At 57.4% G+C, this 19,521-nt stretch overlaps 1 protein-coding gene across 4 annotated transcripts in view; it reads right to left on the bottom strand.

Annotated features, from left to right (window-relative positions):
• TTC28 (tetratricopeptide repeat domain 28) overlaps nucleotides 1-19,521 on the bottom strand; it is a 108,859-nt gene that overhangs the window by 18,850 nt on the left and 70,488 nt on the right. For all 4 annotated transcript variants that reach the window (XM_077920538.1, XM_028711076.2, XM_077920540.1 and 1 more), the window contains 8 exons: nucleotides 13,319-13,466; nucleotides 11,946-12,218; nucleotides 11,224-11,354; nucleotides 5,105-5,612; nucleotides 2,575-3,916; nucleotides 1,725-2,248; nucleotides 423-532; nucleotides 115-244 (listed from right to left, as the gene is read on the bottom strand). In XM_077920538.1, the coding sequence (XP_077776664.1) occupies nucleotides 115-244; nucleotides 423-532; nucleotides 1,725-2,248; nucleotides 2,575-3,916; nucleotides 5,105-5,612; nucleotides 11,224-11,354; nucleotides 11,946-12,218; nucleotides 13,319-13,466 (3,166 nt within the window). The remainder of the gene's footprint in view (nucleotides 1-114; nucleotides 245-422; nucleotides 533-1,724; nucleotides 2,249-2,574; nucleotides 3,917-5,104; nucleotides 5,613-11,223; nucleotides 11,355-11,945; nucleotides 12,219-13,318; nucleotides 13,467-19,521) is intronic.

Below are 19,521 nucleotides of genomic sequence, written 5' to 3'. Positions count from 1 at the left end.
AACCCTGCCCTCCCCACCCACAGCACTGCTAAATCTGCAGCACTCTTCCCCCCGGGCCCAGGGCAGGAAGATCTGCCCCAATGCCCCCCTCCCCCGGGTGCTGCCCTCTCTTACCTAGACTCACCAGCACCCGCTGCAGGGCCTGGTAGGAGGACGTCTGGAGGTCAAAGAGGGAGAGCTTGTAGTCTGTGCTGAGCTGCACCTCATGCCGGATGGTCTCAAAAAGGGCGGAGGCCCGGTAGAGCTGTGGGGCAAGGGGGAGGGGGCAGCCCGTCAAGCGGAGGCAGAATCCTGAAGCTCAGCTGAGCTGCCCAAACCAGGGCTGCCAAGGGCGGATGGGGCACCACGGAGCATGGCCCATGGATCACCTGGGATCATCTGCAGGGGCTGAGGGACCTCCTCCCCTGCTCCCTGGTGCTCACCTGGTGCTGAGCCTCCTCCAGATTCCCACTAGCCCAGAGCGAAAGGCCCAGGCCGTGCCGGATCCTGGCTTCATCCTCCCTGCGGCCCAGCTGCTCCGCCAGCCTCAGCCCTGCAGGAGAAAGGAAGGGCAGGGTGAGCCTCGCCCCCTGCTGCAGAAAGCCCCAGCAGCTGTGGGGCTCTGCTCTCTGACTCATGCGGATTCTTCAACCAGCCAGACCCAGAAGCCACCCTCCTTACTTGGCCCCTCCAGCCCCCTGCAGCCCCCTTGGCCCAGCTGGCCTCTCAGGAACTGGGAACCTGCCTCTCCCTCTTGTCAGCCACAAGCGGCGGGGCCCCAAGAGCCAGAGGAGGAGCAGGCGCAGTCTCTCCCACAGGATGCAAGAGGTGCCCACAAATCCTGGGTCCCAGCTCCAGCGCAGGGCAGAAAAATGCCCCCGCCCCTCTGGACACCCAGGAGCCAGGCAAGGGCTCCATGGAGAACAAGACCCGTCCCCCCTGCCCCCCAGCACTTCCACGCTGCCTCCTGGGCAGGGAATCTACTCAGGGGTCCCGCAGGGAGAGAGGGAAGGTAACACCAGCTAACTTGCCAATAGTCATTTTATTAAGGAATCAGAATAGAATCCACATGGAGGCTCCAGAGATACACTCCTAGTTGCTCAGACTATCTTGCACCTTCCCCTTCACTTCCTTCCCTCTGTGTCGCGCCCCTCCCTCTGTCTACAGTGAGCCCCAAGGGACCCTCTGTCTGTTATGTGGAGCAAACGCTGGATCTGCGAGTGCGAGGAGCTGGCAGGGGGTCTCTGTGGTGAAGCTGCTAAGCCTGACTCCCGTCTTTGGTCTGGGCTGGGGCACCGGCTTGTGTACTCCTTTTCCTCGCCCTCCAGTAGCTCCCAGGCTCCAGTAGCTCCCAGCTCTTCCCCTCCTCTGGGTGTGTCCGGTTGTCCACCACCAGGAGCCCAGACCCAAACCCTCTTCCTCTGCGCTTTCCTTGCATCCTGCCCCCAAATTGGCTCTGGGGAGGTCAGGAGACCCCCTCTCTCTCACGCACACACATCAGCGTGCAAGCTGAAATGCTGGTCCTGATGGAACAGCTGCCACAGTACGATGCTGAGCTCCTCCTCTGCTGCCTCTTCCTCCCCACTGTGGACACCCCTGTATCCAGTCAGGGTTTCTCAAAGGAGCTCCCTGGACACATGCAGGCTATGGAGGGACTGCCCACAAGGCCTTAGTTCTCCTGAATATTTCCAGGCAGCCTGGCCTGGCCTGGCCGTGCTGCCCCCCTCCCCCGCCAGCTTGCTCACCTTCCTGCAGGTACATCACGGCTTGGGAGTAGTTCTGGAGGGCGTGGTGGGTCCTGCCCAGGCTGCTGTAGGAGGCAGTTTTGGCCACCAGGTCATTCATCTGGGCCGCGATGCTCAGATGCTGCTCCTGGTAGACCACTGCTCTCTCGTAGGTGCCAAGGGACTCGTAGGTTAGGCCCAGGTTGCCATAGGCCCGGCCCTGGCTGGCCGCGTTGTGGGTCTCCTCCGCAATCTGGAGGTCCAGCTGGTGGTACTGCAGGGCCGTGTCATATTCAGCCATCTGTTGGTAGATGCTGCCCAAGCCGCAGGCGGCGCTCCCCTCCAGGGCCTGATCCTTCATCTCCCGCGCGATGCCCAGCTGGCGCTCCAGGCAGGAGATGGCCTGCTCCGAGTTGCCCAGCTGGCTGTGCAGGGCGCCCAGCTCCCCGTAGGCCTGGGCCTTGTCAAACGCCTCCCCGAGCTCGTGAGCCACCACCAGCCTCTTCTCAAAGCACACCAGGGCCTGCTGCAAGCTCCCCATTGCCCTGGGGGGGGGGGACACAGCCAGCATTACTCTCACTAAGGCTTTGGGAAGGAGGCTGCCGGGGGCAGGCAGCTTCTGTGCCAGCCTCCTCCCACCCGCCTTTGAGCCCTGAAATCCACCCCTTGGGCTCCGCGGCAACGGAGGAAGGCAGACCCTTTCTTTCTATGGGACAGAGCCGGGACCACAGATCTATTGGGCCATCCCGTTCCGGGTCCCCCTCTGGAAAGGCCACATCACCGCCCAGAGCCTTTCCCCCTCCCCTGACCCCTAACTGGGGAGCTGCTCATGCATCCCTTGGGACTCCCCTCCCCGCTGCCTCCGCCTTACCTGTGCCCATTGCCCAGGCCCCGGTAGGCCTTGACCTGGTCCTGCACACGGTTCAGGCTCTGTGCCACGGACAGGTACTGCTCATAGTATTTGACGGCCTCCTCGAAGTCGCCCAGGGCCTCGTAGCAGTCGCCCAGGCTCCCGAAGGCCCTTCCCCGGTCCAGCACGGCCTCCGTGCCACTCAGCTGCTGCAGGGTGGCCAGCTGCTGCTCAAAGTAGCCGATGGCCTCCTCCATGGCGCCCATGTTCATCTTGGTGATGCCCATGTTGCCGTAGACCTGGGCCTCAATACCGGGGTCCTTCAGCTTCTGCCCCAGCTCCAGCTGCTCCTCGTAGCACTTGAAGGCCATGGTGAACTTGCCCAGGGCCATGTAGACAGCGGCCAGGTGCCCGTGTGCGCGGCACTCGCCCAGGGCCTCGCCCAGCTCCTGGTATACCTCCAGTTCCTGCGTGTGGTAGCCCAGGGCCTTGTCGTGCTTCTGCAGCAGGCGGTAGGCGGCGCCCAGGGCTGCATAGGCGCTGGCCTCCAGCCTCCGGTCCGTGGCCTGGTGCGCCAGGCTCAGCTGCTGCTCGTAGAACTTGACGGCACCAGCCACGTCCTTCTTGCAGATGGAGAGGTCGCCCAGGTTGCCCAGCGCCCGGAACTTGGCCTGGGCATTGCTGAGCGACTGGGCCAGGGACAGGAGGTACTTCTGGCACTCCTCAGCCTTGCCAAAGCAGGCCAGTGCCTTGAAGGCCAGGCCCAGGTTGCAGTAGGCTTTGGCCTGGCTCAGCTTGTCATGCAGGTCCTTGGCGAGGGCCAGGTCTTGCTCGTAGTACTTGACGGCCTCCTCATAGTTGCCCAGGCAGTAATGGGCATAGCCCAGGTTGTGGCACACCTTGCCCTCCCCCTCCATGTCCTGCAGCTCCGGGGACAGCTGCAGGTACTGCTCATAGTAGGGGGCTGCCTGGGCAAACTCCCCCCGGGAGCAGTGGAAGTTCCCCAGGTTGCCCAGGGCCCGGGCTTCGCTCTGGATGTCCCGCAGCTCCCGGGCGATGTTGAGGTGGTTCTGGTAGTGCTGCAGGGCCCGGTCGTGCGCACCCAGGGCTTGGTAGGCCACCGCCAGGTTGCCGTGGGTGGAGGCCTGGGAGGCTCGGTCGTTCACCTCCATGGAGATCTGCAGCTCCTGCCGGTGGTACTTGACCGCCTGGTCAAAGAGGCCCAAGGCGTTGTAGGCATTGCCCATATTCCCGTAGGCCCGGCCCTGCGCCGCGTAGTCGTTCAGCTCCTGCGCAATGGAAAGGTGGACCTTGTGCAGCTTCAAGGCCGCCTCGTAGTCGCCCTTCATCTGATGGATGATCCCTGCCAGGAAGGAGCACAAACAGGCTGGCAAAGTTGCTTTTGTAGGCCAGCACAGCAGCTAGAGGACTCTGGGCACCAAAATGGAAAACCCCAGAAATCCCAACCAAGGAGGAAGCTCAAGCTACTCTAGCTACTGGAGTGCTCAGTCTATAGAAGAAGACAATACAGCCACATAAAATTTCAAGCAGGTTTTGACTTACGAGCAATGGAAAGAAAACAGAAAAGATTGTAATATAGGATTTCGGTAAATAGACAGGCAGGAGGGAACCAGAGAGAGAATTAGACCATCACAGAATAAAGGATGGAAAGTCACCAAGGTAAATAAATAAATAAATTTTGATGTAAATTGTATGCCATTTGATCTAATCAATGTAAAATAATAAATATATTTTCCAAACAAAGAGAAAAGAGTGCAGGTGGGCTCACAGGCTGGGAGCCTCCCTGAGCAGCAGGGAAGCACAACCATGAGAGGTGCTGGGCCTTCCTTCCTTGGAGGTTTCCAAGCAGAGGTTGGATGCCCATCTGTCGGGGATGCTTTAGGCGAGAGTCCTGCATTGCAGGGGGTGGACTAGATGATAGCCAGGGTCCCCTTCCAACTCTCTGATTCCATGATTCTAGGTCTGTTATTAAATTCCAGGGAACCCGAAACCCTCCTTAGAAACATCCCAAACTAGGTGCTCCTCTGCCAGCAATCTGGAAAATTCTGCACACATCCAGAACCTGGTGCTGAGCAGCAGAGGGGGCTGGGGCTGAAAAGGTCTGATGTGTTCCATGGCTGCCCAGAGACACTCCTCTGCTCCTGCCCCACGCCCAACCCACGGCTGGTGCTGTTGTCTGGAGAAGGGAAGGAGCAGCAGAGGGTCTCTCTCCTCTCTCTCTTGTTCCTGGTCTTCTACAGATGTGAGGACAAGGGGCCACCTCCGTTCTAATTCCCCAGCTGACACATACAAATAAGCACATGCCAATTTCATGCAAATCTGCACCAGTCCTTGAAGTGCCTGTCAAATGGAGCCCCCACATCACAGACCAAGCTCAATAAGCCCCCCGTGGAGCCTCCTGGACAGCCCCACATTGCCCGCCTACTTCTTTTCTGAGGGAGCATTGCACCCTCCTGCCACCGCCTCTGCCCCACAGGGCCCCCTCCTCCTCACTGGGCTGGGGTCAGGCAGAAAGGCAGAAGCAGCTCACCCAGGTTGGAGGAGGCGCGCCCCTGGGCGGCTCGATCCTGCAGGCTCTCGGCGATGCTGAGCTGCTCCCCGTGGTACTGCTTGGCCCGCTCCAGGTCCTGCATGCAGCGGGCAGCGTGGCCCAGGCCGGCGTAGGCACGCATCTCGATGGACTTCTCCTCCAGCTCCTGGGCCAGCTCCAAAACGTGGTTGTGGTAAGACATGGCCTTGTCAAAGTTTCGGCGGTAGTGGTAAGCGCTGCCCAGGTTACTGTAGGCACGGGCTTCCTCCCGCCGGCAGCCCAGGGCTTTGGCGATGGCCAGGTGCTGCTCGTGGCACTGCACGGCGTTCTCAAAGTCGCCCATGGCGATGTAGACGGCCCCCATGTTGCCCAGCTCCCGGGCCTCGGAGAGATCGTCCTTCCCTTGCTTGGCCAGGAGCACGCACTGCTTATGGCTGGCCAAGGCATTGGGGTAGTCCCCAATGGCCGTGTAGACGTGGCCCAGGCTGCTGAGGGCCGAGGAGGCTGCCTGCAGGGGAGAGGCAGAGGGAGCAGAGAAAGGGGTGAGCCCCACAGAACCACCAGGGCTCCCTGCCCTCCAAACAGCCCCCACAAGCCCAGACGCAGGGCCAGCACAGGGCAGAGTGGGAAGCTCTTCACAAGCCCATGGAGAGGGCAGCAACTGGGGCGCTGTGCTACTCCCCTGGCACACATGCACAAAGCCACAGCAGGCCTCCGTTTCTTTCTGTTATCATGGCTAACAAAGCCCCCCTGCTTGGCTGCACTTGGGCAAAGAGGTACCACGTAGCATTCCTGTGCAAAGGACAAACTAGCCCAGCTCTGCTTCTGCAACTGGCGGGACATGCAAAATGAGAGACTTCGTGCGAGGAGAGCCAGTGGCAACCCACGCCTGAGGGAAGACCACACACAGCCCTGCAGACATGCCCCCCCCCAAGGACTTGCAAGCGAGTCAGCAACTTCATAGGCTCTCCAGTTGCTTTGTTTTTTGACAGAAGGCGCTGGCGGAGGCAGCTCCCGAGTTGTCAAAGGTGACTCAGAACTGAACCCTCCTGGCCAGCCAAGGCTGTCGCTGTCAGCGGCATGGCTGCGCCTGCCCCTGTGCCTCCCCCTATGGCACAGAGCCCCGTGTGCCAAAAGGAGTCAAGGCCCAGCCATCCAGGCCACCCCCTGGAGGAAAGTCCCTGGGACAGCCAACAGTGGCAGGGGGCATCTCACGGAGCCCTGCGGGGAGGAGGTGGACCTCTTCTCACCAGGGGAATGTTTATTTATTCCATTTATAAAACATTTGTATACCACTATTCATAAAAATATATACTGATAGCGGCTTATAACAAACCTGCCTAAATACAATAAAAACCATGCAAACATTTAAAAGCAGAGATCAGCTATCATAGACAGGCATTTTCTTAATTTCCTGCATTTCAGAATCCCTGCCAAGCCCAGAAGAGGCCGCCTTAGCCAGCTGGGCAGAAGGATCAGATTTTTCACCCTGGAGCAAGACCCACCCAATGGTTTGCAACCCGGGGCTGTCCTGGGTGCTGAGACTGAAGGCCAAGAGCAGAGGGCAGGGAGCCTCTGGCACACCCTGCAGCGCATGGGCCTGCAACTGACTTCATGTGCCCTCAGACAAAGCATGGCTCTTGCCGGGCAAACCCTCTGCTGGGCTCTGTCTCTTGGCACTAGCTCCTCTGGGAAGAAAAGGTGCCCCCAGAAGCCCTCCCACCCTGAGGCCGCGCCAGCCTCCATTACGGTCCACCCCTCAGAAGAGAAAATGGAGTGAAGGCAGGAAGGGGCTGGTGGGGCAAAGGGGCCTGTCCACGCCCAGGTGGCTTCAGGTGTGCGCTTGGAGAGGCTGGTGTCTCTGCTTAATCAGTGGCCTCCCTCGGGCATCAACCTCATCCCACTCCCTTTATCATGTCAGCCCACACACAGGGGGGAAATCCAGAAGGAGGGGGAGGAACCCACTTCACATCTGCTCCAATCCTGAGGGATGGGAGGGGGGATGCTGTGCAGTGCTGTTGTGCAGTGTCCTGAATCACACACACACACCCGCCTCCACACACCCTTGGCCATGCAAGGGTGAATGGGTTTCTTTAAAAATAAATAAATAAAACCCTGCTTCCTGCAAATTAATCATTCAAAGCAAGCTGTTTCCTTGAGGAGCAGGAAGGGGACGCCAGCTCCATCCACTGCAACGACCCTCAGCCCACCCCCAAATCAGATGTGAGTGGAGCGGGGAGGGGAGAGCCCAGGGAGCAGCTTTTAGCCTTGCCAGATCTGGCCCTGCTCAGACAGCCTGGGGGTTTTTGGGGGGGGACAGAATGGGGAGAGGGGGCGGCTAAGCAGACACAGCCAGGAAGGAGCCAAAATGGCAACACCTGGGGCTGTGAATGGGAACTGGAGGCTCACAGTTCAGCGATTCAACTGCCGTGTGGATGAGCACCCCACGCCCTGCAAAAAAAGGTCTCAAGAGCACATGCTTCCTTGGAGTGCCCCCCCACACACACACTGAATTTTGCCAAAATGCCTAACGCCCCCCCCTGCCCTGAGATTTCATTTCCTGGTCTGGCTCACCAACTTGCTGGCCATCTTCAACCTGTCACCACAAATGGAAAGTGAAATAATGAAGATGCAGGGAGAGCCCCCCCCCCCCCAGCCAGCAGGGGAGTAAGCTGCAGAGATTAGCGCATGATGGATGCGCTTCTGATTGCTCCCTTTGGGGGACTGAGCACAGCTCTCTCGCCACTCGTTCCTTCCTCCGTAGCTCCACGCAGTGCAAAGGGAACCCAGAGTTCTTCCTCCTGGCAGCCCAGGCAGAAACCCAACTGGGGAAGCCAAGGGGGCAAAGGCAATGGTGAGACCCTCCCTCCGCAAGGCCTAGGCCACCAGGGCAAAGAGCTGGGCCATCACACCTGGCTGCCTGAGGCAAAGATGGTGCTCACCCCCACGCTGAGTCAGTCGAGAGGAAGCGCCAGATTAATAGCTCCTTCAAGGGGATCTGCTCCCCATGACTCTGCTGGCAGCTTTGATCCCCTCACCCCCCCTCAGCCGCCCAGCCAAGGCTCTAGGCACGGACCCTTGTCATTGGGCTGGAATGCGGCAGGCGCCAAATCCGCTCCCCACAGGGTTGACCACAAGGCGGCAGGCTGGCCAGCCTCTGGCACCTGCAGGCTAGCCTGGGGAGGCCACCACTTCCCCAGCCCCCTGCTCTGTCTTCTCACAGGGGGTGTGCAGAAGAGCCCTGGAGGCCTCCTTCCTCAGCTGTGGTGGTATAAAGGGGAAGCCATTCAGACCTCACACAAGGAAATTTCTGTGGGCACCAAGAGGCCAAGAGAATTTCCCAGGAGTTTCTCTCCTTTTGAATTTTCAGCCAATGCTGAAGGGAGATGAGGGTGGCAGCCTGGATCCTTGGGTCATTCCATCCTTCTCTCTGTATTTTATTTACAGCAAAATGTCACGGGAGCGAGAAGCTCCCTCTTAAAAGTTCTCAGCATTTGAGGTCTCAGAAGTGTTTGGCACCCCCAGAGGAAGCTGGCTGTGGGACAGCCACACACAGCTGGTTCTTTTCTGCCATATGTCCCAGTAAAGGCCCATGCCAACTGGGAAGAGACACACTCACCGCCAAGGCTCACCCCCCCCCAAACACACCCCAATTGTGCAGAGGTGGTAGGTGGCAACCTCGCCCACTGGTGCCAGCACCCCCCTGAAACAGCTGCCTTGGCAAGCGTCAGAGAGGCGACTCAGAGGATGCCATAACTTTCAAGGGAAAGGAAACGAGCAGCCTGCATCACGTCCCCAGAGAGCAGCGGGAGGCCGAGTAGCAAAGCCGAGGGATCCAGAGAGAAAAGGCCCTGGATCATCACCAGCCAGGAGGCTCAGGCCTCCTCCCAAGGAGCAAGAGGAGAGCAGGCTGCTCCACCACAGCAGCAGAGCAATTAGGCGGCTGCCAAACTCTGGTGCCGTTCGTCAGGCTCTCCAGCCTTCCCCCATGATTAATGTGCAACACGGTGGCCAGACAATGGAGGGGAGAGAGGAGGATTTGCGGGGAGACAGCTGAGCTGAAACAAAGAAAGCCCTCCTTCCCTTCAAAATTCAGGGGGCTTCTCTTCCAGCACAAGGCAAGCATGGCAACATCAGCCCCCGCCTCCCTCCCCCCAGCACCATGGCCCAGCAAGGAAGGGGGCTAGGGGAAGATGGTGAGGGGGCCACCGCTGCCACCCACTCCAAGCTGCTGCAGGATGCCCCTGCCTTCATATTCCAAAGCTCCATCCAAAGGCATCGCAGGCACTGAGAAATGTCCTTGTCCCTCGGACAAAGACGCCATCGAGACTGTAAGGCAGAGAAGTGAGCCCTGCTTGAGATCCAAGCCCTTTTGCCTAACAAGACCAAAGAGGGTGAGACAGTCAATGTCCTCTGGCAGGTGAGCACCTGGCTCTCACAGCCCTTTGCCCCAGAGGCAGCCATCGTCTTCCCCTCAAGGGCCCAGTCCTGCAGCAACCAGGGCCCCTCCTCTGCCACCCGCTACCAAGTAATCCCGTGTCTCCGCAGAGCCAGGCTCTGATTCCATCTCACTCTCTTTGCTATTATTAAAAGCAGGGCATCCTGTAATCAGAGGCATCCAAGGTAAGGTTACCAGATGTCCCCGTTTCCCAGGGACAGTCCCCGGATTTACAAATCAGTCCCCTGACAAAATCATTCCTATTGAAGTTGAAAAGTGTCCCCAGATTCATTGAAAAAAATCTGGTAACCTTAGAAAGGCCTGACAGCTGGGAGAGCTGATTATGTTGCAGCATTTCTGTGGTCTCCACAGCCATTGTGAGGCAAAGGTTCCAGCGATCTGAAGGCTTTGTTTCCGCCACCTCTGGACTCCTGTAGCAGCCAAAGAACACTTCCCAGATAATGGGAAGGATCATAATTAAGAGCCACGCCCGCCACAGGCCAGTCCTACTCCCCCCCCCCTGATGGAAGCAACAGTGCTGAGGGGCAGAGGGGGCCATGCCGTCGCTTGCCTCACCGATTTCCAGGAACTCTGGACTCAGAGCCTCTCTGATCCCAAAGGAAGCTGGCACAGAGCCATTCCCTTCCTGCTCCCTTTGCTCATTCTGTGGGTGAGGGTGGCCTCCAAACCAGCTTGCCCGCTGCTGGTGGGACCCAGAGCCCTCCGGAAACCTCTTCCGTACGGCAGAGGCTGCCCAGCAAAAGGCTCTTCCGGGAGGAGCTTGGCCAGCGTTCCTATTCCGGGTGACCATTACCTCATTCCAGGCCAGCCCAGAACAAGCCCTTCTGGTGGAATTCACATCAGCACCGTTGCAACATTATAAGAGTCTGCGTGTTACAGAGAAGTCTGCAGAGGGGGCCAAGAAAAACAGCTGTGCATTCAGAGGAAGCCCTGTGGTCAGGGTGATGTCATCAGAAAGCGCCAAAGCAATTTCCTGTGGTTACATCCACAGGAAATCCAAGAGGCTCGGGGTTCTCACAATCCAAGTAGCCGTTTGTTGTCAATAGCTGCTAATTATGTGCCCAGATGGGCCATAAATGGAAAAAAATATTGTGATCAAGCAGAATCCAGATCCACCGGCCTGCACCAAGCCCAAGCAAGCTGGAGATGCACAAAACACCCATCTCCCCCGCCCCCCGCCCCCACACACAGGCAGTGGGGCAAAGCTGTGCCGTTTGCCATAGGCAGCTCCCCGTGTTGATCCTGGCTTGCTCAGTCACGGTGCCGGCCGGCCAGCCTCCTCTTGTACAGACACAAGCAGTCAGACTTTCCACTGCTGGCCTGCGCCTGGTCTCCACCCCTGCAAGGACACTTTCCCAGCACCCAAAGGCAGCTGTTCTTCCCATGTCCCAAAGCGATTCTGCGAGCGAGGGATTTGTGGCTGGCTCTTAGAAACACAATTCAGAGTCCCCACCCCAGAACCAAAGGCCAGACGTGCCCACTGGGCCCCTTCAGAATCTGCTCTGTTGGCATGGCTCATAGGGTGTATTCCAGGGCGACACCTCCAGGCTCTACCATGTCAGCCGCCTCTAAGCTGGCAGAAAGAAGCGGCAGAGGCAGCTGAGCCCAGAAGAGCTGCCTCCCTGGAAGTGCAGGACACCCCCAGCCCAGCCCCACCTACCTCTCTGTCCTTGAGTTTCATGGCAAGCATCAGCTGATGTCTGTGGTTTGTCAAGGCCTCCCGGTAATTTCCTTTGGAGAAGAATGCAGAGCCCAAATTGCCATGAGCTCGGCATTCACCCATCTGGTCACCTGGATGGCAAGCAAGCAGAAACACAAGAGTGAGGAGCAGCCAGAGAGAGAGATTTATGCAAATGCATGCAAATTCACATCTAATACCCATGCTCATCTCTTCTCACCGCAAACACACACCCCACCAACCAGGTGTCTTTCGCTTTCTCCCAGCCCAAATGCCACAAGAGAGGTGATCTGCCTGGAGACGAGCGGCATCCCTTCAATGCTCCCCTGCCTGGCCACTAGACTTTCAAAGCTAGCTGCTGTGTAGGGTGTAGAGGCACAACGAGGATGCCCCACCGCTTGAGGAGGGGGGCAGCTGTTCCTCACCCCGCTCTCTAGAGACTACAGATTCCGAGGGAGAGGCAAGGTCCTTGGCTGCTCCAGAAAATGAGCCACCCTTTCCACACAAGGATGAGCATGGATCCAGCCTCCTTGCGGTGTGGGAGGCTATGGAGCAAAGACCCCCTGCAGCCCTCTGAGGGCCTGCTGACACCCCAGAGAGACCCTGTCATCACCACCTGCTTCTATGCTGCTGAACATGCCATCCTCCTCCTCCTCCTCCTCCCGCTTGCCCTCTAAGTTGGGACGGGTGGTCCAAACGGCTACCTAAAGTCTTGGCCACGTCCAAGTCCTGCTGCATGTAGCCCGCACTCTTCTCGGTGTTGCCCAGGGACCAGTAGGCGCTGCTCAGGGCTGAGAAGACAGAGCCCCTCAGTTTCAGGCTGCATGTCCCAATCTTCAAGGCTGCTTCCAGGACCACCACCGAGGCCCCGTGGTGGCCGGCCGTCAGCAGCTCCTGGCCAACCACAGAGACCACCACAAAAGGGCTCTTGTCCAGCTTCATCTTCTGCAGCTGCTGATAGGTTGGCTCCAGGGACTCTGCGAGAGGAAGGGAGACAGGCTTCATGTACCATCCTTCCTCCGCCTTGGAGAAGCAAACACACCCACCCAGGACAGCTGCAGCTGAGGGAAGACAGAGGAGTCTCAGGTTCACACCTGATTCCCAAGAATCCTGAGGCCTTTCTGTTAGGTATAACTGGTCCAGAGCTGCCAAAGGAATTAATTTGTTTACGTATTCTACAACGGTGGCAGGAATAGTCTACGTACAAAAATGGAAAGAAGAACTCCCAACCAAAGAAGAATTGCTCGTGAAGATTTTGGAATATGCTGAGATGGCTATACTAACTGTGAGAATTAAAGAACAAAATGAGGGGGAAAGTCTTGAAGAATGGAAATATTTGGGGGAATATTTGGGGGGAAATACCATGGTTTGAAAGAAATGGATTTGCAAGCCAACTTAGTTAGACCTTCCCTCACCCAGTGGACCAAGATTGGGCTGCGGCCTGGATGTTCCCCACCTCTGATTTTTAGGAAAAGGCCGTGATTCTGAGGTAGAACATCTGCTCTGCCTACAGAAGGCCCCAGATTCAATCCCCAGCAGCATTCCAGGTAGAGTCATAGCATGGGAGAGTTGGAAGGGACTCCTAGCAGTACTAGGCCAAGCCTGGACAGAGTGAAAACCCTCCATCCACAGCAGGAACACACCTGAGAGGCTCCCCAATCAGAGAGATGGACAGAAGACTTCATTCCAACCTCTCTTCAGGGCATCAGCACTCAACTCACAAAGAAGGAGGTGGCTGGTGCAAGAGAATATGGAAGGAGGGCAAAAGGACTATTGGGGAGGTGGGAAAACAACCGTGGTAGTCTGGCAGTGCCCCACATGTCTCAATGCAAAAGGGAGCCCCTTAGGTGGCTGCACTTGTCATCCATGAAGCTGACAACACGGGGGGGGGGGGGGAGGCTGGCCCCTACCGACTGCGCTGGGTCCTTGTTTGCATTGGCAAGCACAGTTCCCAAGTTCTGCTGGGGCCAAACACAGGGGAAGCAAGGAAGCAAGCAAGCAAGCGTGAACCTGTGGGACCTTCCGCACAACACAGTGCAGCCGGCGCTGGGCAGGAATCCCAGGGGCCCTCACTCACCTCGCATGGGAGACTTCATGGCGGCTTCCACCATCCCCACCAGCAGCTGCAGACTCTTGGGATCTTGAGCCAAGCCAGAGGCAAAGGCTGCCAGGGCATCGGCATGGCGCCCAAGGTACTGGAGGGCAACACCCTGTCGGAAGTAGGCCTGCAACAACACAAGGCAAAGGTCAGCAGGGAGCAGCCCAGGAGCCTCAGGGGAAGAGCAGCCTCCTAACGCTCCCAACTACACTCCCCAGCATTCCTTGGGGGAGGCCGGGGCGGCTTAAAGGGGCATGGTGCTGCCTTAAGCAGACCGTTCAGATGGGGCCCTCACCTCGCGGGAACGCCATCATGGAAGGCCATTCCATCATGTTTTGTGCTGATTTCCATGCTTAAACTTTGTACACTTACTTAACATCTGAAATGTGTGTCTCTCACAAGGGTTTCAGCACATTCATCCACAAAGCAGGCGTAATCTTTTACATGAAATAGTATTTCTATGAACAGAGTTTGCGGCATTTCCCAAGCTGCTTCTATAGCCTGGATGCAAGGCATGTGGCAGGATGCGCTCTCTCTCTCTCTCTCTCTCTCTCTCTCTCTCTCACACACACACACACACACACACACACGCCTTTGTTGTTACCCAAGTGGAACAGATTTGCAATTAATACCCAAAGTGGCTGTCCATTAGGGCATTCAGGCTTTCTCAGGAGCCAGTCCACGGAGGCAGAGATTAAGAAAAATCAGAAATGACACGGGAAATTTATAGACATGAATTTTTAATCTCTTTTCCATTAGCAAGTGTTGATTGTAGAACCATTTTTAATGAATTGGATGGAAGCAGAATTCATTTCATTAACCTTTAGCATAAATGTGTTATTATTGAACCAAACAGGCCACTGTAGTACAAATCCAGCAGCAGAGCAATTAGATTAGGGCCAGAGGCTTTGACTCGTGAGGAGCCCACTGGGCGGAAGAGGCAGCAGAGAGAAGAGAGATGGGGAGGGCAGGAAGGGAGCCGGACGGAGGGTGCCAAGGAGGGTGCTCACCCAGCCCAGGCTCCAGACCCCTTTGCTGGACCCAAACTGAGGACCCTGGCAGAGACAGCTGGTGTGCAGTCTGTGGGCTGCTCAAAGCGCTGCCACACACAGCGTGGAAGACATCTTGGGGCAGGAAAGGGGCACTGCCCCCAGCACAGAGAAGGGAATCAGCTGACCCAGCTCAGCCACATGCTACCCAAACACCCCACCTGCCAATGTCAGAGCCGGTGGGCTGGGCCAAGATCCCTAAAAGGCAGCAAATCCCCCAACGCTCCAGCCTTGAGGTGTCACAAAAGATCACCCACCAGGCGTGATTTGACCCCATCCTGTGCCCGATACTGGCGGGAGGGGGGCAGGACGCAGAGTCACCCACAGTGGAAGCAAAGGATATCAAGCAGTCAGCGCAGGCTGGGCTCAGGGAGAACAATGGCGGACACAGCTCAGCTTCCTGCCAGCAACGCATGCCTTGTGAGGACGCAGGAGGAAGATCAGGCCGTCCAGGAATAGCAAGAAGGCTCTCCCCAACCCTCCAGGAACAGGCGGTGCAGCCGGGGTGACTCAGGCCTCTTTCCCTGGAGCAGAGCTCTGCAAGATGGGGGTGGTTCGGAAGGCCCCAGCCCCTGTCTTTGGCTCCAGCAGCAGGAAGGGGACGGGAGAAGAGAATCTCTGCAAGGTGCCTCGCCTTTTGGAAGCACACAAAGCCCGGGAGCCCTTGCCAAGGGGGCTGCCCTCTTGGGCCTCCTTGGCGCTTCCTTCTCCTTGCCAGCCTCTGGGTCTGACTGGGAGGAAAGGCGTTTGGAGCAGCAACTGCTGGGCATCAGGCAGAGGGAGCCCAGAGGGAAGAGCGGCCCCTCAGCAGCCGCCCACAAGAAAGGGAGCCAAGCTGCAAAACGAAGGGGCGGGGGGAGGGAACGCACGCCCCTGGGCACCCCCCTCTCACCATGGGGCCACAGGCGGCAGCAGGAGTCCCCACCAGAGGCCGTTCATCCTGGCAACCATCACTGCATCTTGAGGGAGCGCAGAGAATCTCGTCTCCACACCCCATCTGGCTCCCCAACTGCGGCAACCTTTCTTCACGGGGAGCTACACCAACCCCAGGATCCCCCATGCTGCCCTTTCCAGAACCTTTTCCAGCTCCACAACATCCTTCCTGAGGTGAGGCGACCAGAACTGTATGTCGTATGTATTCAAAATAGATTTGCACAATGGCACTTTTATTTCCCATTCCTTTCTTACGGATCCCTGGCGGGCATCCGCCTTTGGCACAGCTGCCGCATGCGGGGTCAACGTCTTGACTGAGCTCCTCTTCCTGGCCAGGCTCTGCCAGCTCTCATAGGGGGGCTGGTGGAAGGGACCTTATTCCAGCCAGGCCATTTTGCCATCTAGCCTGTATTGTCTACTCCACCTGGCATCAACACAGAAGGGCTCGTCGACTCCCATACGACTGGGAAACACCAAAGACAGGCGCAGAATCTGGGCTAGCAGCCCCCCGGAGAGTGCCCAATTTGGGCTAGTGGAAAGCACCCCTTCTCCACCACAGCTTCCAGGCCAGACCCACCAGCCAGGCTGGCAGTGGGACCAGGAGGAATCCCCTTTTGCGCCAAAGCCTCTCACAATGTGAGAGTTTCACGTAGGTAAGAGTTTCCAAAGTTTCACTGCTCTTGTGACAGGAGAGCCTTTTGCAGGAGACACCAGGATTTAATCTGGGGCCTCCAGACATGGAGAGTCGCTAGCTGTGCTGCATGATGGGCAGTGCCTTGACACTGGAAATCAAAAGGGTTCTCTTGTGGTGGGGGGGGGTCCCAAAGAGCAGCAGCCCCTCCCAGAATCTGCTTTCTACTCCCCTTCCGCAACCATCAGGAGCATCTGCTGCAGCTGCACAAGGGGCTCCCGCTACCTGCCTGCTGCTCATTGATCCCAAGGGGGAGCAAAAAACCCTCCTCCCCCTGTGAGCGGTGCCTTCCCTCCCTTTGGGAAGCAGGGTGGCTGTGGCCACAGCAGCTTAATTGGTGGCAAGAAGGTGACCAGATTACAGGGTTAATCCTGGCAGGAGCCAAGTATAGTTGGCTGCAAAGTGATTGTAGAGCAGAGGCTTAGAAGCTGCAGCTCCCTGCGGAATAAGCTCGATTCAGGGCCCAGGCTCTTCATTAGCATTCAGCCTGTAATTTTGTCATGAAAACTGCGCTAGCAGAGTGTGGATCATTTGCATAACAAATTGCTGGCCAATTTGTAAGCAGGCAATGCATTGCCAGTGCCATAGAAAGACAGTCTCAAACCAGCAAGGATTGCTGCAGAGCTTGGAGGGGGAAGAAAAGGCACAGCTCTGAGGAGCTGCTTCCACCATGCACAGCGAGCACCGTGCAATCCAGCCCCTTGCACCGGCTTTGCTCAGCGCACGCAAGCCCCACACCTGCTATGGTCAAGGTGCATCGCCAGAGAAGAGGACCTGCAGCAGACACTGGGGCCACCCTCTGGGCTGAGCCTTCCTCCTCTGGCTGCCATGAGGGGCCAGGCTGCCACTGCAGTGCTATAGTTGGCTCAGGCCTTCGCTCCCCGCTTTCCTGGGGCCAACTCCTCCTCCTTTTCCGGCTTCCAGGTGCTTTAGCTGGGTTGGCTGCTTTGCCTGTGTGTGCCCTGACCAGACACACCTGGAGGTCTCCTTGCTTCGACTTAGGAGCCCTTGCTATGGCTCTTGGGGAGGGTCCTGGAGAGGAAGGGGCACACTTGCCTCACATGTGCCAGAACATGCCCTGTGGTGGGCCTGAGGCTGGCAAATGCTAGGAAGAGGCTGCAGGAGGCCCTTCCCTCAAGGCTCAGTCCAGCCACCCATTTCCATGCAGAACAGAAATGGCATTCTGTTTGCAAAGAGCCTTGGGGTGGACCACCCTTGACTGTCACTCTTGGTGGGTATCTCAGAATCTCAAGTAAAATGTCAGTCCTGCTGGACTAAACACTGAACCATCGTGGTGTTTCCATCAGACAAAGAGGAGGAGAGGGCAGAGGAAAAACCAAAACATCTCTCTGAAGCACTTAATGGCCCAAAAAGCATACAGCCCCGCCCCCTGCTTGGCGCACCCCCACATTCCCACCCATTTCTCACTTCCCTTTCCACAGGTGCTCTTCACAGCTCAGAGCCCTTGCGGTTTGACGTTTGCTCCAATTCAGCAGCAGATTCCACCAGAGGGGACGTGGCGGAGCAAATGGAAGTGTGGGTAAGCCCCAAGTGAGAGATCCTGGTCAGGGACCAACAACCAAGCACCTCAAAGGCTGTCGCTTCCTGCTGCCAGCCTTCCAGAGGGTTTCCCTGCAAGGGACAGGCAGGAGGCCCACGGACCCGACCGCAGCTGCAGCCGTTTCACTGTGGCAGAAATAAAAATTGGGCAGCCAAGTACATAATTCCTGCTCAACAGCGTCAGCAAGATGGCCCTCTCCAAAAGGCTTGGTGAAAAGCCTTTGGGTGCTCATTCTTCCATCTCCAGAGAGCCACCCTGTCCGCCTTGTTAAGAATAAGCCAGCAGCCGAACGCCTGAAAGCAAATCTTTGGAGTTTCCAGTGAAGGAAAAACAAAGGAGGCCTGCTTCAGAGAAAGGAAGTCTGGCTTCAAAAGCCACAACATCTTTTACTCTAATTAACATCTTTCTTCCTGGCTGCCTCCTTGCAAGGAGTGATTAAAGATTTCTTCTTGTCCTAAGATCAGTTGCAGCCAGCAATATTTCATTCACATCCTGTGAGGATCAGTTCTGGACCCCTGACCCCAGGTTGTCCCCTTCTTTGCCTTGATCCTCCAGGCACCCAAACACTGCTGCCCCAGAATGCAGGCACCTTTCCCAGGGACACGCAGCTCAGGCCCAATTCTGGCATGTGGTACAGAGGCCATTTCACAAGCCCTCGCACTGAAGGGAGCAGCCAAAGCTTCTGCTCATGCTGCTTCTCTCTGCCCAACCATGGCTGCACAAAATCAAGTCTGACGACTCGAGGAGTCCAAAGGGAGGCAATGCCTGGCCCCAGAGACAAGGACCTGAGGCAGCCTGGGAGGCACCAGCCAGGAAGGTTAGCAAAGGGTTGTGGGCTGCCGACCCTCAAAGGCACCACAATCAGTCCTGCAGGGCAGGTCTCGGCCAATCACTCTGTCTCCGCCTCCTGCGGCTGAGAGGCAATCCCCTCACTACAAGCACCAAGGCCCCCTGCCTGCCTGCCTGCCTGCCTCCACCACAGGGGCTCCTTACGCCCAGACCCTGCACCACGCAGCGTCTTCATGGACTCTCAAGCCTGCAGCACAAAGGGGAGGAACGCCTTCACCATGTGCTGCTTTCACTCAGCTCTCCTCCTTTATCGCAAATCTCTGAAGCACCAAATAATGTGGTAGTTGCTATGGCAACTGCTTGTTTTTATTGAACTGTTCTAAAAAGGTCAAGAAACATCAGCTTGGCTGATCCTGCGCAGACCCCTCCTAGCAGAACATCTGCTTTGCTTTAGCTGCCTGGCCCAGAACAGCACACGAGTCTGCAAGAAGCCTCACCGCCCCTTGACCCGGTCCTGCAAGCTGCTCTGCCCACCCAAGGTCCCATGGCCTCAGCCCCTTCAGGTGCCCAAGCCTTGGCAGGGGGTTGGCTGGTGGCTCTTTCAGGAAACCCCCGGCTGACAGCCCTAGGGAGCGTAGACAAAAGGGACAATACATCAACCAGCACAGTGACCAAAAACGGAAGCCCAACTCTTCAGGGCTGGGATAGCTCAGGTGGTAGAGCAGGAGCCTCTCAATCTCAGGACCGTGGCTTCAAGCCCCACCTTGGGCAAAAGATCCCTGCATTGCAGGGGTTGGACTAGATGACCCTCATGGGTGACCCTTTCAACTCTATGATTCTATGAACTCTAAGTCTCAAACACAAGAGTCGCTCTAATAGGATCAACTGGTGAGACAGGACCAAGTCTGGAGCAGCAAAGGGGGGTGGTAGCACAAAAACAGCAAACCCCCCCCCAAACGAGGATGCACCCCTTCACCTGAGCACTGTGGATCCCTGGCCCAGCCTTCCTCCTCGGCCTCCTGGGAGCTGCCATGTGCTGCTCCTGAGCAGCCCAGTTCCACAAGGCCCCTGAGACTCATCAGAAGCCAAGTGGCAAGTGGGCCCTGGGTGCAATCCTAGGGCAGCGGGACCCAGGCTGGCAAACAAAGGTCTCAGGCCA

The sequence above is a fragment of the Podarcis muralis genome, chromosome 16 (assembly GCF_964188315.1).
Source record: "Podarcis muralis chromosome 16, rPodMur119.hap1.1, whole genome shotgun sequence".
NCBI classification, from domain to species: Eukaryota; Metazoa; Chordata; class Lepidosauria; order Squamata; family Lacertidae; genus Podarcis; species Podarcis muralis.
Note: the sequence above shows the minus strand (reverse complement) of the source record. Positions and strands in the feature narration are given on the sequence as shown.